Raw genomic sequence first — 16,744 nt, forward strand, 5'->3', positions numbered from 1 at the left:
CCTTTATATTTGTTTCATTAAATTGGTATGGAGGTGGGGGGAAGTGTTGTAGAAAATATCACGAACATAATAAAATACAACACATATATTGTGTATCAAGCACAAAATAAGTACTTTTCCATACATTTTTATCCACTCATAACAATTTTGTGAGATATGTGGGATTTACTACTCCTGTTTGTACATAAGGAAGCTGAAGGTCCAAAGAGGTTAAGTGTCTACCCAGGCCTTACAGCTGTGGTGAGGCAGGGCAAAGACTTAAGAACCCAGACTTTCTGACTCCCAAGTCCAGGGTGTTTTTTCACCACACCACAACTACCTTCTCAGATGATAACCTGTGGCAGAAATTATCAAGATGAGCTTTGGTGATCTCGATTGCCCAATGACCTGAGCACCTGAAAAACCATCTCTAATGTTGGAAAATCAGTGTGGGGTCTACCAAGGTCCAAAAAAAGGGGGGGAGGGTGTGTGAGGGTTGTCCTGCAACAATCACTTCTTTGCTGTTGTTCACCATGCTTTGTTTGCCAGGGGGCTGAAACGTGGCTGTTTTTCATTTCAAGCCTTACAGTAAAAAGGAAAAAATGTTGTGCTGTTTTATTTAATATAAATGTTATCTTTGATCAGGTTCTTTGAAGTCTTGCTAAAAAGGGTCATGATTTAGTCATTTGAAATGGGAAACCCTTCAGGGTTGGGCAGGGGGATTGGCTGCTTTCCCTTCAAAGCTCTTCATAGATAGATAACATTAGAAAAGGTCTCAGTCACCCACCGTCTCAGTCTCCATTCTTTTTTTTTTTTTTTTTTTTTTTTGCGGTATGCGGGCCTCTCACTGCTGTGGCCTCTCCCGTTGCGGAGCACAGGCTCCGGACGCGCAGGCTCAGCGGCCATGGCTCACGGGCCCAGCCGCTCCGCGGCACGTGGGATCTTCCCGGACCAGGGCACGAACCCGTGTCCCCTGCATCGGCAGGCGGACTCTCAACCACTGCGCCACCAGGGAAGCCCGAGGAGGAGCTTTTTATTCCGAAGCTGACTGTTCCTTATTCATACTATATGTTTTCTGACTAAGGACCTGCTCATTCGGAGGAAGAAGAGCCTGTTTCTAGCTCCACCTCTGAGACTAGGAAGTTAGAACTTAGTCTAATGCACTCAATCACTAGGAAAAATTTTCAAGTTTTCCTAAACAACTCTTCAATCAGTGACAGACCAAAACTAAATTATAGACTAGTTTTAAGTACACAGCAATGAGAATGTATGATCTTCAACTGCATGTAAAAGTATGAATGATCCTCATAAATATAATGTTCAGCAAAGGAAGCTGGACCTAAGAGTGCGGGCCAAACTACTCTCATTATCTGAAGTCAGGACAGTGGATACTATTGGTAGGGAGGGGAGCTGGGGGTGAGAAGGAAGCCCAGAGGGAGGTTGAAGCCCTAGCATCATGGGCATGTCCATAGGGCCCTGCACTTAGAAAGGCCCCACTGGTGGTTTAATGCTCTGCTGTCACCACCTTAAAGTTCTTAATAAAACTGGAACATTGCATTTTCATTTCTCATTGGACCCTGTAAACTGTGTAGCTGTAATGTTCTATATCTTAATCTGAGTGTTGAATTTGTGAATATTCACCAAAGTGTACATATTTTGATATGTTTGCTCTTCTGTATGTATATACCTCAACATGAAGTTTAAAAAAGTTGAATTATAGATTATTTTAAAAATAAGTCAATTGGGCTTCCCTGGTGGCGCAGTGGTTGGGAGTCCGCCTGCCAATGCAGGGGACACGGGTTCGTGCCCCAGTCCGGGAGGATCCCACATGCCGCGGAGTGGCTGGGCCCGTGAGCCATGGCCTCTGAGCCTGAGCGTCCGGAGCCTGTGCTCCGCAGCGGGAGAGGCCGCAACAGTGAGAGGCCTGCGTAACGCAAAAAAAAAAAAAAAAAAGTCAATGAAACATTACTTATGGAATGCAGCCAAAGTTGTATTCACAAGAAAATTCATGACCTTAAACACTTTTACTGCTGAATAAGAAAAAATAAAAGTTCATTAACAAAGCAGACAATGCAGGAAATTAGAAGAGGAAAAAAAGTCACAGCAAAGCAAAATTTAAAGAAAGCAAAAGGAAGGAATTAATAGAAAAGCAAAATGAATTATTTTAATATCAGAAAAACAACTGATTAATAAATCTAAGATCTAGTTCTTTGGGGTGGGAGGAAAGCAAACAGTAAAACTGATAAACCACTAGCTAACATGATAAAAAAAAAAAGACAAAACAAATATACAATGAGAAAGGGCTTATAACCATGGGTACAGAGGAAATGATGAGAAATACAAGTGAAAACTTTGCTCAGTCCTATGCTATTACAATTTAAAATCTGAATGAAATGGATAATAAGGAAATATAAATTACCAACAGGGACACAAAGACAGTAGAAAATCTAAACAGATAAATAAACCATGGACAAAAGCTGTCAAAAGCAATACCTCAAAAAAAAAAAATCTGAACCTAGACACATTAAGAGCAACATCTTTCAGACTTTCACATAATCAATCATTCTCATACTATTAAAGCTGCTCTAAAGCACAGAGAAAGAAGCAAACATTCCAGTGTTTTAGTCCTATAAAGATTGTACAACAGAAAAACTATGGCCCAGTTCCATTTATAAATATAGATGCAAAATGACTAAATGAAATACATGAACATAATTTTGCAGTATGTTCTGAAAATGACTACGGTTTATTTCAGGAAGAACAGAGTGGCACAATAGAAGGAAAATCTATCATCTAATTCACCACATAAATAATTAAAAGGAGGAAAAAGCAGAATAATGAAGAGAAATGCTAAAATGTGATAGAATTGAATATTCATTCCTCATAAATATTCTGACAAAACGAAAAGAATACTTCCCTAATATAACAGATATAAATGATGTCCACATGCACACATACACATAATCGCATCTTATCAACCAATATTATTTTTTTCCAATATTATTATTATGTTTTTTTAATAAATTTTATTTATTTGGCTGCGTTGGGTCTTCGTTTCTGTGCGAGGGCTTTCTCTAGTTGCGGCGAGTGGGAGCCACTCTTCATCGCGGTGCACGGGCCTCTCACTGTCGCGGCCTCTCCTGCTGCGGAGCACAGGCTCCAGATGCGCAGGCTCAGTAGTTGTGGCTCACGGGCCCAGTTGCTCCGCGGCATGTGGGATCTTCCCAAATCAGGGCTCGAACCCGTGTCCCCTGCATTGGCAGGCAGATTCTCAACCACTGCGTCACCAGGGAAGCCCTCCAATATTATTCTTAATATCCCCATTGAAGTCAGGAGCAAGACAGGAATGCTCTCTACCTCTCCTATAATTAGCACCATGTTCTAACCAACTGAGCTAACGAGCCATTGAACACCTCTCCTCTTATTTAATGTTGTTCTGGAAGTGCTAGCTAATGCAATTAGACAACAGAACAAAGTAAGAGTCATAAATACCAGGAAGAAGGACAGAATTATCAATTATATGATTGCCTACCTAGAAATCCAAAATAATCAACTGAAAAATTGTTAGAAGTAATCCAGGAGCACAGAACATGTTTTGTGTCTTTATTTCATCCTCGCCATTTTTCTGTGTTCTTGTTGTTTCTAACCACTGGTTTACAAGCACACAGACACACAGGGCCCTGGAAATCAGCAGAGCTTGGTAGTGGTGGGTGGGAGTCGGGGTAGGCATCAAACAGAAGGCTGGGCTGCTTCAAGAACCTTGAAGGCAAGGCAGGTGATCCAGTCAGAATTGTCAGGAGCGTGTGTGAGCAATCCTACGTCCCAAACTGAGCTCCTGGCTCAGTTAAGATTCTGAAGCTGGTAACCAGGGACAAAGCCTCTTATTCTGTGTTTAAAAGTGAGACTGTAATAAATCAGAGGGCTCCTGGAAGCCCTTTCCTTATCAGCACCTCACCACAGACTGCAGCCAGAGAACAGACCTGCAGGAAGACCAGTCCAGATGAAGTAACCAGGCTAAGAAAACAGAAGCACAGGCTCCTTTCCCAAGAGCAAAGCCAGGGGAGGGAGATAGGGAGGTGGGGAAGCGAGGAAAGGGAAGGAGGGATAGGGCATCAGTGACCAGAAAGAGAGGAGACCTCTAGTGTGTCAGAAAAGGCAGGGTATGGGTCTCTAGGACTTGTGCCATATTCCACCTTCCCCATCCTGTTTTAGAGCAATGATTCAGCCTTTCTCTTGGCTTTCTCTTTAGTTGGTACCTAGGCATTTTGGAAGTGAGATTTTTTGATAATTTTGTATATTTCTCCAAATGTCTTCCCTGTGGTAAATATATTTACTCTAGGTTAATTTTAAAAAATTGAATCATTATACAGTTTTGCAACCTTTTTTTCATATCTTAGATACCTTTTCATTTTGTACATATAGCTCTATCTCATTATTATGCAAACTGTGGTTACTTATTATTTAATGGACATTCGGATGGCTTCCAATTTTTGGTATTTTAAACAATGCCTACAACACAATTCCTCCAAATCTCCATTTGGCTGATTCCCTCACTTCATTCAGATTCCTGCTCAAATGCCACCTCCTCAGAAAGGCCTTCCTAGATCATCCTATTTAAAATAGCACCTCCCTCCAACCCTCTACCACTTCTTAATCCCTGACACCTCCCTTTTTCTTTTATAGCACTTATCACTACTTGATATTTTTTGTACCTTTGTTTAATTATATATTGTCTGTCTCTACCAGAGTTTTATGAAAGTAAGGACTTTGGTTTGTTTCACTGCTGTGTTCCTAGTGCCCAGAAGGGTGCCAAGCCCACAGGGGAATCTCATTAAGTATCTACTGAATGAATTAATACAACAATAAACATTCTTTTATATATTTTTGCAAACCTGTAGAAATGTTTACTAGCATTGCTGAGTCAAAGATTATAAATATTTAAATTGTAACAGAAATATTCAAAACAATCTTTTAGGGACTTCCCTGGTGGTGCAGTGGTTAAGAATCCACCTAGCAATGCAGGGGACACGGGTTCGATCCCTAGTCCAGGAAGATCCCACATGCCACAGAGGGACTAAGCCTGTGTGCCACAACTACTGAGCCTGCGCTCTAGAGCCCGCGAGCCACAACTGCTGAGCCCGTGTGCCACAACTACTGAAGCCCGCGTGCCTAGAGCCTGTGCTCCACAAGAGAAGCCACCGCAATGAGAAGCCCACACAACGCAACCAAGAGTAGCCCCCCCCTTGCCACAACTAGAGAAAGCCGGCGCACAGCAACGAAGACCCAACCCAGCCAAAAATAATTAATTTTTAAAAAATAATAACAAAACAATCTCTTAAAAGTGGTACCAATTTACACCCACCCCCACAGCAGACAAGAATGCATTTCTCCAAACCCTCTGCAACACAGCATAGTATCAGTCTTTATAATCTTTCCTCTTGATTTTAGAATTTAAAATACATGTGGATTTTATGGTATAACAAAAAGGTAGAGGTGCCAAGTCTGACTGTCTCTGATTCCCACTCCCCTCAATCACACCATGCAGGAAGTATGCCCTGCAGTCCAGTCTCTAGCAGCACACTGCACAACTAGCCTGGCCCATGGCTGGTTCCTGTGACACTGTCTTCATCAAGTCTCCCAGTGAGTTCTCACCCTCACCTTACCCCATTCCTGACAGGGTAGAAAGAGCTATTCTTTAAGTCAGTAGTAACACAGTCTCAGTAATGCTGGCTCTATGACTGTGTGATACAGGCATTTAACGTATCTGGGTTTCATTTTCTTCATCCGTAAAATGTGAATAAAAATACCTCTTGGAGGGTTCCTATAAAGATTAAGTAAGATAAATATGTAAAGCATCTGGCTCGGTGCCTACCATATAGCTGGCACTATAGCCTTCCCAGCTCCCTTTAAAGCACTCCAGCTTTTTGTGGCACTTAGGACATTTCCCATATGCTGACCTGTATAAAAAGTAGGGGCAGTGGGTAGGATATGGATGGTGCTTGAACATGGCACGCACTCAATAGAAGATGCCAGGTAGAGTTGATTTTTGCATTCAGGAACTAGTCCATCCTCACTGGTATGTTTTTTTCCACATACATATTTACACCACCAATCAGCTGATCGTATCCCACACTGCCGCGTACTCTCTACCCAACCAGCTACTGGGTGAGCTCATCTCTCAATCCTGTCTGAGCTGAACAAGGCCTTTTACAGAACTTTAAAACTGACTCACCACTGAGTCATCAAAACATAGCAATACCCAAACACACTCCTGTTGCTTCACAAAAGACCAGCATGGGATGTCTGCCTTATCTCCTTTCCCTCTCCTACTGAGGCTGGGCCCCTTGTCTCACTGGAGAGGAGTCATCACATCTTTTGTGCGGCAGTAATCTGAACAAAGCTGGTTTAGATAATCACAGTGTGGCCAGCAGACAACTCGTGGTCATCCGGGTCATTTCCTGTGTATGTCACTAACCCAGGAGGAGAGGCAATTAATCAATTACCCGATTGTGTATTTAGCACCGGCATTCTGTTGGGCACTCACTTACTGATTCCTCCTGTTTATAACATTTCTGTGAAGTGACCTTTTCAGTTATTGAAACTCATGAAGAATAGAGAGAAAAGCAGCCCTTTGCAAGAAATATTGGAGAAAATGGGGCTACTTCGTTCCATTCCAGTAAAAAGAAGTTCTAAAATAGCAAATAGGAAGCACGATGTTTTGGCTAACTGCCTCACAGAGCTATAATTTTAAATGTGGGTTGAGAACTCCTCTCTTATCTAGAAATAATATGGCCAGTGGTCAGTATTTTCTCTTGGGAAAAGTCTTAAAGTAGTATTCTTGCCACAGGCCTTACTGATTGCAGTGGACTCTCAAGTCGTTGAAGATTAGGGGGGCCTGTGTAAAGGCTGAGATAACTGGGGGCAGGCCTGAAGGCTTCTTTCACTAACAAAACTGGTTATAGCCAAGGTTTTGTGTATGTACAGATGCAACTGTTAAGCACCCCGGCACGGTCTCTCAGTGTTGAAGCCCTCAAGAAAAAACTAGATGAGAGGGCTTCCCCGGTGGCGCAGTGGTTAAGAGTCTGCCTACCGATGCAGGGGCCGCGGGTTCGTGCCCTGGTCCGGGAAGATCCCGCATGCCTGCGCGTCCAGAGCCTGTGCTCCGCAACGGGAGAGACCACAACAGTGAGAGGCCTGCGTACCGCAAAAAAAAAAACACAAACAAAACTGAATGAGAATCTTAGATCCTCAAAGTTTTTGTACATAATCTATATAATTGCATGTAATGGAATCTTCCCTTGATCTTATATAAATGTCAGAAGGATAAATGAAAATAGTATGTTAGTAATCCTTAAAGAGTCATTAGGCATGAAAATAAATTATGCTCATTTCATTAAAATACAAGCTTTCAACTGGTCACTCTTCCCTAGCTATACTTCTCAAGTTCTTATCAATACTATCTCTGTTCTGATTTGATTATCCTTGCTGGTTGTACACAACCTTTAACTGTTGATCCACGTTAAGCAAACTTATTTTGGTGACACCAGGGATCACATGTTGCATTTACTGAGTATAAAGCCATTAACAAGTATGAATATTCTCGAATAACACTGTTATAAGTAAAAGCACACATAACATTTATTGAACACTATTTGTAAGGGACAATGCTAGTCTCACATTTAATCCATTGAACAACTAAGGAGGAACTGGATTTGATTATTCTGTATCAGAGTAAGCTGATGAACATGTGGTGAAATGGTCAAACAGTGTCATCCATCAGAGGGTATTAAGGCAAGTGACAAAGGAGAGAAATCTAATCTATACCTGAGAAGTCAAACAGGAGCAGTGGTAGGAGTTACCACATTCTAGCCTGAGAACTGGATTCCTGGGGCCAACCAGCAGTTCGTAACAGAGCTGGGTTGAAGTGAGATGAGGTTTGCTGAGAGAACCAGCAGAAGGAGATAGGTAAAGATATTAAGCAAGATGAAGAAAGACAGTTTAACTTTTTTAGCATATTATTTGGTTTTTAAGTGAAAAACAGATTTGACCAACATGGCTTTTTAAAAAAATTAGATATCTATCAGAGTAGGCTCTTCTTTAGAAAAAGTTATTATTTCTCCAGAATCAAAAACATAATCTGGAAATGATTCAGCTTTGGGTAAAATCTGGCTAGTCTTAACAAACATTCCTAGAGACTTTACATCACTGTGAAAAATTAGGTCCTAGTTCTGAAGGACTTTTCATTCGGAAGTTCATGGCTCATGTTAATGAGAATATGCACATATATTTATGTGCTGTATATATTATAAGTATTTGAGGACTTCCCTGGTGGCACAGTGGTTAAGAATCGCCTGCCGGGGGACACGGGTTTGATCCCTGGTCTGGGAAGATCCCACATGCCGTGGAGCAACTAACCCCATGTGCCACAACTACTGAGCCCTCGTGCCACAGCTACTGAAGCCTGCACACCTAGAGCCTGTGCTCCGCAACAAGAGAAGCCACGGCAATGAGAAGCACGCCCACCGCAATGAAGAGTAGCCCCCGCTCGCTACAACTAGAGAAAGCCCACATGCAGCAACAAATACCCAACGCAGCCAAAAATAAATAAATTTATTTTTAAAAAAGTATTTGAGAAGGTGATTTAGGACTCTCAATTATAAATTTTCAGAGCAGGAATCTTGCTTATTTTGCTGCTAAGCAAGGTGAATAGGCTGACAACAGTGGCATGAAAAAGCCTTTTACTTGCTAAATCAGTCTAAAGGAGATAAACAGGTTAAGTTTGTTCTCCCAATACCCAGAAGCAAAATTTTCACTCAGTTATTACAACATTACCACAAGCCTGTGGATTCTGCAAAAGTTGCCTAGCAACATTACAGTTAGAAACAACACAGGGTAGGGAAAGAACAGGAAATTTGGGGCAGGTGGGCGTAACCCGTACAGTGAGTGCTGTACTCTGAGGAGCATGAAATTTTAAAAATCGGAACAATCATTTAGAATTTCAGTTAGGACATTGCTGCCGTTAAACCATAACGCTGTGCTTGTTCTCAGCTGGAGGAGGCAGGGCCTGGGTTTCTTACTCATTTTGGCACTTTTGTTTTAAAGAACACTACATTTTAATTATTCCAGAAACATTTATTAAGAACCTTCTTTGGGGCCAAGGCACACTGCTGGCTGCTGGAGCTCTAAAGACGAATAAAACTCGATCTCAGCGCTGGGTGGGAGAGAAGCCAGATATGTAAACAAAGAGTGTTACATAGTCCATGCCGGGTGCAGTGGAAAGTCTGGAGCCGGGAATATCTATTTTACATGGAAGTGGCGAAAGTCAAATGGTTCTTGCTCTGATTACTGCTTTTAACAATACTTTAAAAAAAAATTCCTTCTTTCCCCCAGTAATTTTATACATTTGTTGAGAATTTACCTTTCCTATTCTGTGTGAGGACCTGGGTGTGAACCAAGAACTCTTCTCTTCCCATCCGGAACCAGGCCCCTTTGCCCCAGCCAATTTCAAGAACCTCCTAGTTCAGGGAAGCAGAGAGGTGGAAAAGTTAAGAGGTGACAAAACCCCAAAAATGTTAGAAGCTTGTTTACCTCCAGGAAGGGGACTTGGGCTGGGGGTTGCAGGGGTAAGTCGGAGACTTCTATACCATTTGAATTAATAATATAGAGAGAAAAATAAACCAATCAACAAATATTTTAAGTAAGGGCTCTATTATTCACTCAGAAGATATTGAGCACCTAAATCACATCAGAATACTGCAATAAACAAATGGAAAATGTCCCTATACTCAAGGACCTCATTTTCTAGAAGGGAATAGGAGTAAACAATCAACACACTTTGAAATAGATATAAGCCTGTAAAGGAAATAAAGCAGGGTGTTGTGAAAGAGTGGCGGGGGGCGGCAGCGTGAGCTTGCATGCGTAACGATAGAGGATATAGGATTCCTATATAGGAGAGGCTTAGGGGCAAAAACCTCTCTCTGGAGAGGTGTTTACTCGGCTTTAAAGTTTCTGTTTACCTAGGAAGCACACTATTTTTACCTACAACTCATGTTACAGATCAATAAAGAGTAGAAGTTTTCTAAAGTTATTTCTATTTACAGTTCACATGAAATTGAGAAAATGTTAACTATCCATATCAAAGAATTTATATTTCTCACTAGGAGAGAAGTGTTAGAGGGAGGGTGCTGAAAACCACTCCTTGGCTTTGGCCACGGATTATCAGAGAACACCTCTCTCTGATATATACAAAAGGGTTAAGTTCCAGTCTTCTGAGAGCTTAAAATTAAGTCTGGACTAACACACAAAAAAGACACATTTATACATCAGTTAGCAAATATTTGGAGAAGACGACTGTTTACCCTTCACTGCTTCTTCAGTTATGTGATCTCAGGGAATTTCCCATGTGTTTCCATTGTTAAAAACCACCTTGAGTTTAACCTTTGAAAAGTGTTAGAACAACATATATGGTCGGGTGTTAATATCCATAAAGTGCCACAATAAGAAAAACAGACGAGAGATAAATGCAAATGGCCATTAAGCCCATGAAAACTGTCCAGTGACATGAATCAAAACAAAACTACATCTACAAACATTAAGTACCCACTGATGTCCAGAATTCACCAACGGTGTACTCTAATCCACCAATTGTGAGAACGTAAATTTTTTTCTCTGGAAGGCAGTTTGACAGTTTATATATACTTTGAGCCAGTAATTCTCACTTCTGTGAATGTATCCTAAAGAATAAAAAACAAAACACAGAGGAAAAACAACACGAGAAGGAACAATATTCATTACGGGGTTACTCACAACTGAAAAATTGTCAGAAGCTTCTATGTGCGACAGTAAGAGACGGATTAAATCACAATTTGACGTAGTACTAGAGAAATTTTTTCTCAAGTTGCTTTGAAATTTGCAGCGAGCTGAGCCAATCTGTTTTGCCAACACTTGCCCACGTGCTGGCAAACAAATATAAACACCGTGGCCGCGTGGTGGGCACTTGGTTTTGTGCTTAGGGCCCAGTGTGGTGCTGCTTTATTTACTGTGGGCAAGTGGGGGGCGGGCGGTGGAGAGCGGGGACGGCAGAGGGGACTATGGCCTGCGGGCGCTCCCCTCGCGGCGGACACACCGGCCCCCAACAGACTCTCTGGGGGAAAACTGAGGCTCAGAGGTCGCCCCGCATCCAGTGACCTCGCCTCGAGAACTCGAGCGTCCGTCTTCCGGCTGACTTCGGTATCGGCCTAACCCATTTGCACACGGTCGCAAGGGTCCAGAGGCCGGAGGCACCATTCCCGATTCAAACCTCGACCCTGCAACCAGACTCCCCACAGCCACGCCCACTGAGCCCCAGGGCCCGGCACCAAAGGGATGCGGGACAGGAGGTCGGTCTCCCTGGGCAGCGCCCAAGGGCCACGGCGGTACCCCTCTCCCAGCGACCCGCAGGGACACCGAGGGCTACCCCGTCGCAAGTCCCGCTCCTGACTCCGGGGAGCCGGAGGGGCGGCGAGGAAGTCGTGTCCAGGCCAGCGCTCGGCTCGGCCTAGTCCAGTCCGCACCCTTCGCTCCTCCCATTGGGCTGCCTCTGCTCCCCGGCCCGGCCCTGTCCGGGCGGCGGCGGACCCAGCTCCCAGCCATCCAGCTCGCTCATAGGACCGCGGCACTGCGCCCGCCCAGGCCTGGATCCGCGCGGAGCGGGGGGCGGGGCGGGGGCGTGGGGGGCGGAGCCAGCAGGTTCGCGCCAAAATCGCGTAGTTGATCCCTCCCCCGCGGGCTGAGTCGCGCCCTCCTTTTTTTTCAAACCCCGGGCTGGGCGGGGATTGGTGGACTGGGCACTCACGTGGTTAACGGTCGCGGGAAGCCGCGGAGCCCGAACTTGCTGCTGGACCTGCGGAGACCCCAGCCTCGGCGCCCGGGCCCCCCCGCCTCTGCAGAAGAGTCCGCGCCGCCGCCGCCGCCGCCCCCGCCGGCCGCCGCCCCGAGAGTCCCGGAGCCGCAGCGCAGGCCCGCCGCCGCGGCCACCAGGCGCGCCCAGTCGCACGTGGCGGACCCGCCCCCTGGGCCGGCCGTGCCCTGGACTCCGCGGGCCCAGGTTCTCCGGTCCTCCGCCCCGGCCCCGTGGGCGCGATGAGCTTCCTGAGCCGGCAGCAGCCGCCGCCGCCCCTCCGCGCCGGGGCCTCGTGCACCTTGCGCCAGAAGCTGATCTTCTCGCCCAGCAGCGACTGTGAGGAGGAGGAGGAGGAAGAGGAGGAGGAAGGCAGTGGCCACAGCACCGGGGAGGACTCGGCCTTTCAGGAGCCTGACTCGCCGCTACCGCCCGCGCGGAGCCCCACAGAGCCCGGGCCCGAGCGCCGCCGCTCACCCGGCCCGGCCCCCGGCAGCCCCGGAGAGCTGGAGGAGGACATGCTGCTGCGGGGCGCCTGCCCAGGCGCGGACGCGGCGGGCGGCGGGGCCGAGGGCGACTCGTGGGAGGAAGAGGGCTTCGGCTCCTCGTCGCCAGTCAAGTCGCCTGCAGCCGCTTACTTTCTGGGCAGCTCGTTCTCGCCTGTGCGCTGTGGCGGCCCGGGGGATGCGTCCCCGCGGGGCTGCGGAGCGCGCGGGGCTGGCGAGGGCCCCTGCTCGCCGCTGCCCGACCACCCGGGCACCCCGCCCCACAAGACCTTCCGCAAGCTGCGGCTCTTCGACACGCCGCACACCCCCAAGGTGAGAGGACGCAGCTGCTGGGGCGCCCCGAGCCCGCGCCGGCCTAGTCTTTTAAAAAGGCAGTGGCGCCGGGGGCCGAGCGCGGCGCTGCCCGGGTTCGGTTACATAACCGCCGGGCCGCACCCGCGCTCGCTCTTCTGCGCCGCAACAAAAAAGTTGGCAGCCCCTCTTTTGGGCCCTGCCCAGAAGTTGTCCGTTAAGATTATGTAACTGAACAATGGGCCTCGTCTGGAACTTCATCTTTCAAGGGGGCTGATCGGCGCAGTCCAGGTGGCTGACGATTTAACGCCCGCCGAGTCGGGGCCTCCCCGAGCGTGGCAGCGGGGAGTGTGGCACCGATAACGTGGTTTGGAATGATGCTCGAGTGGTCCTGGCCCGACCACCTGACACTCCCGAGCGCCGCAGCCATCAGGTGGCTTTTAAACGCAGTGTTCTGTCCTGTAATTTGGGCGGCGCACGCAGGAGTTCGGTTAAAAAAAAAAATTCATGCGCTTATCGTTTCGTATCAGGTGGCCTTATGGGGGAAAGTTTGAGATACGGAGGGAGACTGCGCTTCGACTTGGGAGAAAAGGCTGGCCTTCAAGCATTTACAGTCTTAAAAAGATTCGTAAATAACTAAGGGGTAGCGTTTAAGCCTCTTTCCGGACAGAATATTTATTGGGTAAGCGTTTGTTTACACCCTTGGGTTTGCAGTTCCCAAGTTTGGTCAGCCTAAGTGTCAGGATTAGGAACGTCCAACTGTTAAAAACCAGCATTGGTGTTGTTGCCTGGACCCTCAGGCTTTCATATACCGTTAATAAGGTATCTTAAAGAAGTAGGTGTTCAGCACCTGTTTGCTGAATGGCTAGTGAGTAAGCAGATGACCACTTCTAGAACTTTAGAAGTAACACAAGATTTTAAAACGGACACTTCCCGAAATTAAGACAGGTGCCACATTTATAAGATTAATGCAGGAAATGCACCTTTTTAAGTGAGTCAGTTTCAGTACCGTTACTAGTCATAAACCTCAGGAAGATGTGTGCTTTTGTGCTCTACTGTTTGCTAGCCGACTTGCCCACGGCAAGATCCCTCTGGAAGTGAGGGGAGGAGTCCTACGGAGGAGGCTTTCAAAGCCCTACTTGGATGGGGGAGGGGAGCTTTTATGGGGCTCCCTGACTGCTTTCCACTTTTAGATGGATTGAAAGGTTTTGTTAACTTTTATCCTCTAGAATGAACTTAATTTTAGTATGCATTTATATTCTTTTTAGGGTTAGAGACCTTATTTTACTTGGCCTTTTCAGAAAAGGTGGTTAGTATCCAGCTTCAGGCTCCTAAGTTAACCACTGTTTATTTTGCTTGAAAGATAACAAAGGCTTGTGTGTTGCTTTGACCTACACATTCAGCCTCCTGAAAGCCTTGTTGAAAGTTAGGTTGAGAAGGCCAGCTATAGCACTTGGATCCTAAACATTTTTTTCCCCCTCCTAGAGTTTGCTCTCCAAAGCTCGAGGAATCGATTCCAGTTCTGTTAAACTCCGAGGTGGTTCTCTATTCATGGATACAGAAAAGTCAGGAAAAAGGGAATTTGACATACGACAGACTCCTCAAGTGAATATTAATCCTTTTACTCCAGATTCTGTGTTACTTCATTCCTCAGGACAGTGTCGTAGAAGAAAGAGAACATACTGGAATGAGTAAGTTATTTATTATTCAACAGTGTGGTTCCCCAACCACCCAAGATTGGTTTGGTATACTTATTAAAGTTTAGTTTCAACTGAATGACATGGAAGTTTATGCACTGAGAATTTTCTCCATTATTAGCAGTTCTCAGTAATCACCTGTGGAAAAGAGTGGTATGGGAAAGGAAGGAATAAAGAGCCTAGATAGTAGGAAATCTGCTGGTGTCAAAATGAGACAGGCAGAGAAGGTTGATTTCCAAAGGCTTTAATTTTTATATGTGTGGTGGTGTTGGTGTATCTAAGCAAGAACAACATTTCCATCAGTTGAGCTGTATCTTGTCATTACAAGATTAAATGCTTTCTTTTCTGTTTTCATTCATTAAATTTTCATTTTGTTATATACCTGTCAGACAAAGTTTTGGATCTCTAGTTGATGTATCTGTCAGATATGTTGATGGAAAAAATAATATTTTTCAGTTCCTGTGGTGAAGACATGGAAGCCAGTGATTATGAGTTTGAAGATGAAACAAGACCTGCTAAAGTAAATAGATTTTGATTTTATTGTTTTTGAAATTTGATTTTCTACGTCTTAACAAGCTACCACATATACATGTTAAATAAGCCACATATGCAAGGTACCATATATGTATGTTAAAACATAAGGTATAATTTTTAGGGAGGAGTCAAGATGGTGGAATAGGAGGATGTGGAATTTGTCACTCCTCACAAGTTCATCAAAAACACATCTACAAATGGAACAATTCCCACAGAGCACCTGCAAAACATAAGATATAATTTAAAAATTTCACACATAGTGCTATCACCATAGTGAAAAAATCATTTTCATACCTTTGTATTATATATATATATATATATATATATATATATGGATACACTTTTTATTACAGAGAATTACAATTACTGAAAGCAATATGAAGTCACGGTATACAACAGAATTTCATGAGCTAGAGAAGATTGGCTCTGGAGAATTTGGTTCTGTGTTTAAATGTGTGAAGAGGCTGGATGGATGCATTTATGCCATAAAGCGATCAAAAAAGCCATTGGCTGGCTCTGTTGATGAGTATGTATTAAAGATTTTGTCTTCTTCTCTTTCGTTCAGTATGATGTTACAAATGTTAAGGTTTTAGGTGGTCAATCATTGAATTTAATTCTCTAACGTTTGAGAAGTTGTAATGATTTAATCAGATCCATTTCATTTTGTGCCATTAGTTCTTACTGGACTTGGAAGAATAATATAAGGGGTCTGATCTTGGAGCCTAACTTAAATTTCTTATTTCTAGTAGCATCCATGAATTCATAGTAAAGTGGAGTTTCATCTTTTCTGAATTCTAGGGCCAGCTAGCTTCCTTCTTTCTAACATTCTTTAATGGAAGTCTTTGGAAAAATCTGGTACAGAGTTTTAACTCCCTCTCTTTCAAGCAAGTTGTCCTTCAGCATAATGATAGATCCAGAAGTCAAGATTCTTTTATGAACTTTCAGATAAATTAACTCATTTCAGGCTTGAATAAAAATGATTTACCATTCTCTTAATCTCAAACTTCTAGGCAGAACGCTTTGAGAGAAGTATATGCTCATGCAGTGCTTGGACAACATTCTCATGTAGTTCGATATTTCTCTGCATGGGCAGAAGATGACCATATGCTTATACAGAATGAATATTGTAATGGTGAGTAATGTAATGGTTCCCTTGTAAACTCATAAGCTCAAGAAAATGAACACCAAGGAGATACTTCTTTTTATCTAAGGTCTTGCTCTAATTCTATATATCTTTTATCTCTTGTAAATTCAAAGATCGGAAGCCTGATCTTTGAATTTCAACATGAATTTCAAGTGCAAGTAATTCTTACGTGGAAGTTAGTATTGAAAACCTTGTTCTTGCGTGCATATTATTTGTATGCCTGTTACTCATATTAAACTGATTTTCTTGAGAGGACAGCAGCCTTGCCATATATATTTTGGTATCCCTAGCACTTAGCATAGTGTGTGTGGGGGATATAGTAGTTAATAATCCAGGCTCCCTGCATCTAGCCTTCCCTTTCCATTTCATTTTATGTGCTGCTAAAACTGATATTGGTTACTCATAAAATGACAGTGACTCAAAAAAAAAAAAATGACAGTGACTCTCCATTGATATAAATTTAGCCATTTGTTGAATCTTGCTCCCCCTTCCATCTATCTAACCTAGTTTACCACTAGAATCCACTGAGATGTTTCTGTAAAGTAAGAGTTATGCTCTTTTAGTTCCCTAGTTGTGCCTCCCTCCCTCCTTCCCCCGCTAAAACAAGCATTTATAGAGGTTTAACTTTGGACCTTTGTATAGCTTTGAATTTCATCAGGTCCTTCAGCAATCAACGTGTGTCCTTCCTTTTTTATTAAAGCTTTACCAGAGTCCC

The 16,744-nt window shown here is 44.3% G+C and overlaps 1 protein-coding gene across 1 annotated transcript in view; it reads left to right on the plus strand.

The window, feature by feature from the left end:
• The first annotated feature begins 11,826 nt into the window (after positions 1-11,826).
• Positions 11,827-16,744, plus strand: part of WEE1 (WEE1 G2 checkpoint kinase) — a 14,522-nt gene continuing 9,604 nt past the window's right edge. The window contains exons 1-5 of the mRNA XM_029208394.1: positions 11,827-12,675; positions 14,140-14,345; positions 14,808-14,871; positions 15,239-15,411; positions 15,896-16,017. Of these exons, the coding sequence (XP_029064227.1) occupies positions 12,100-12,675; positions 14,140-14,345; positions 14,808-14,871; positions 15,239-15,411; positions 15,896-16,017 (1,141 nt within the window). The 5' untranslated portion in view covers positions 11,827-12,099. The remainder of the gene's footprint in view (positions 12,676-14,139; positions 14,346-14,807; positions 14,872-15,238; positions 15,412-15,895; positions 16,018-16,744) is intronic.

The sequence above is a fragment of the Monodon monoceros genome, unplaced genomic scaffold (assembly GCF_005190385.1).
Source record: "Monodon monoceros isolate NGI ecotype Baffin Bay Population unplaced genomic scaffold, NGI_Narwhal_1 Super_Scaffold_7, whole genome shotgun sequence".
NCBI classification, from domain to species: domain Eukaryota; kingdom Metazoa; phylum Chordata; class Mammalia; order Artiodactyla; family Monodontidae; genus Monodon; species Monodon monoceros.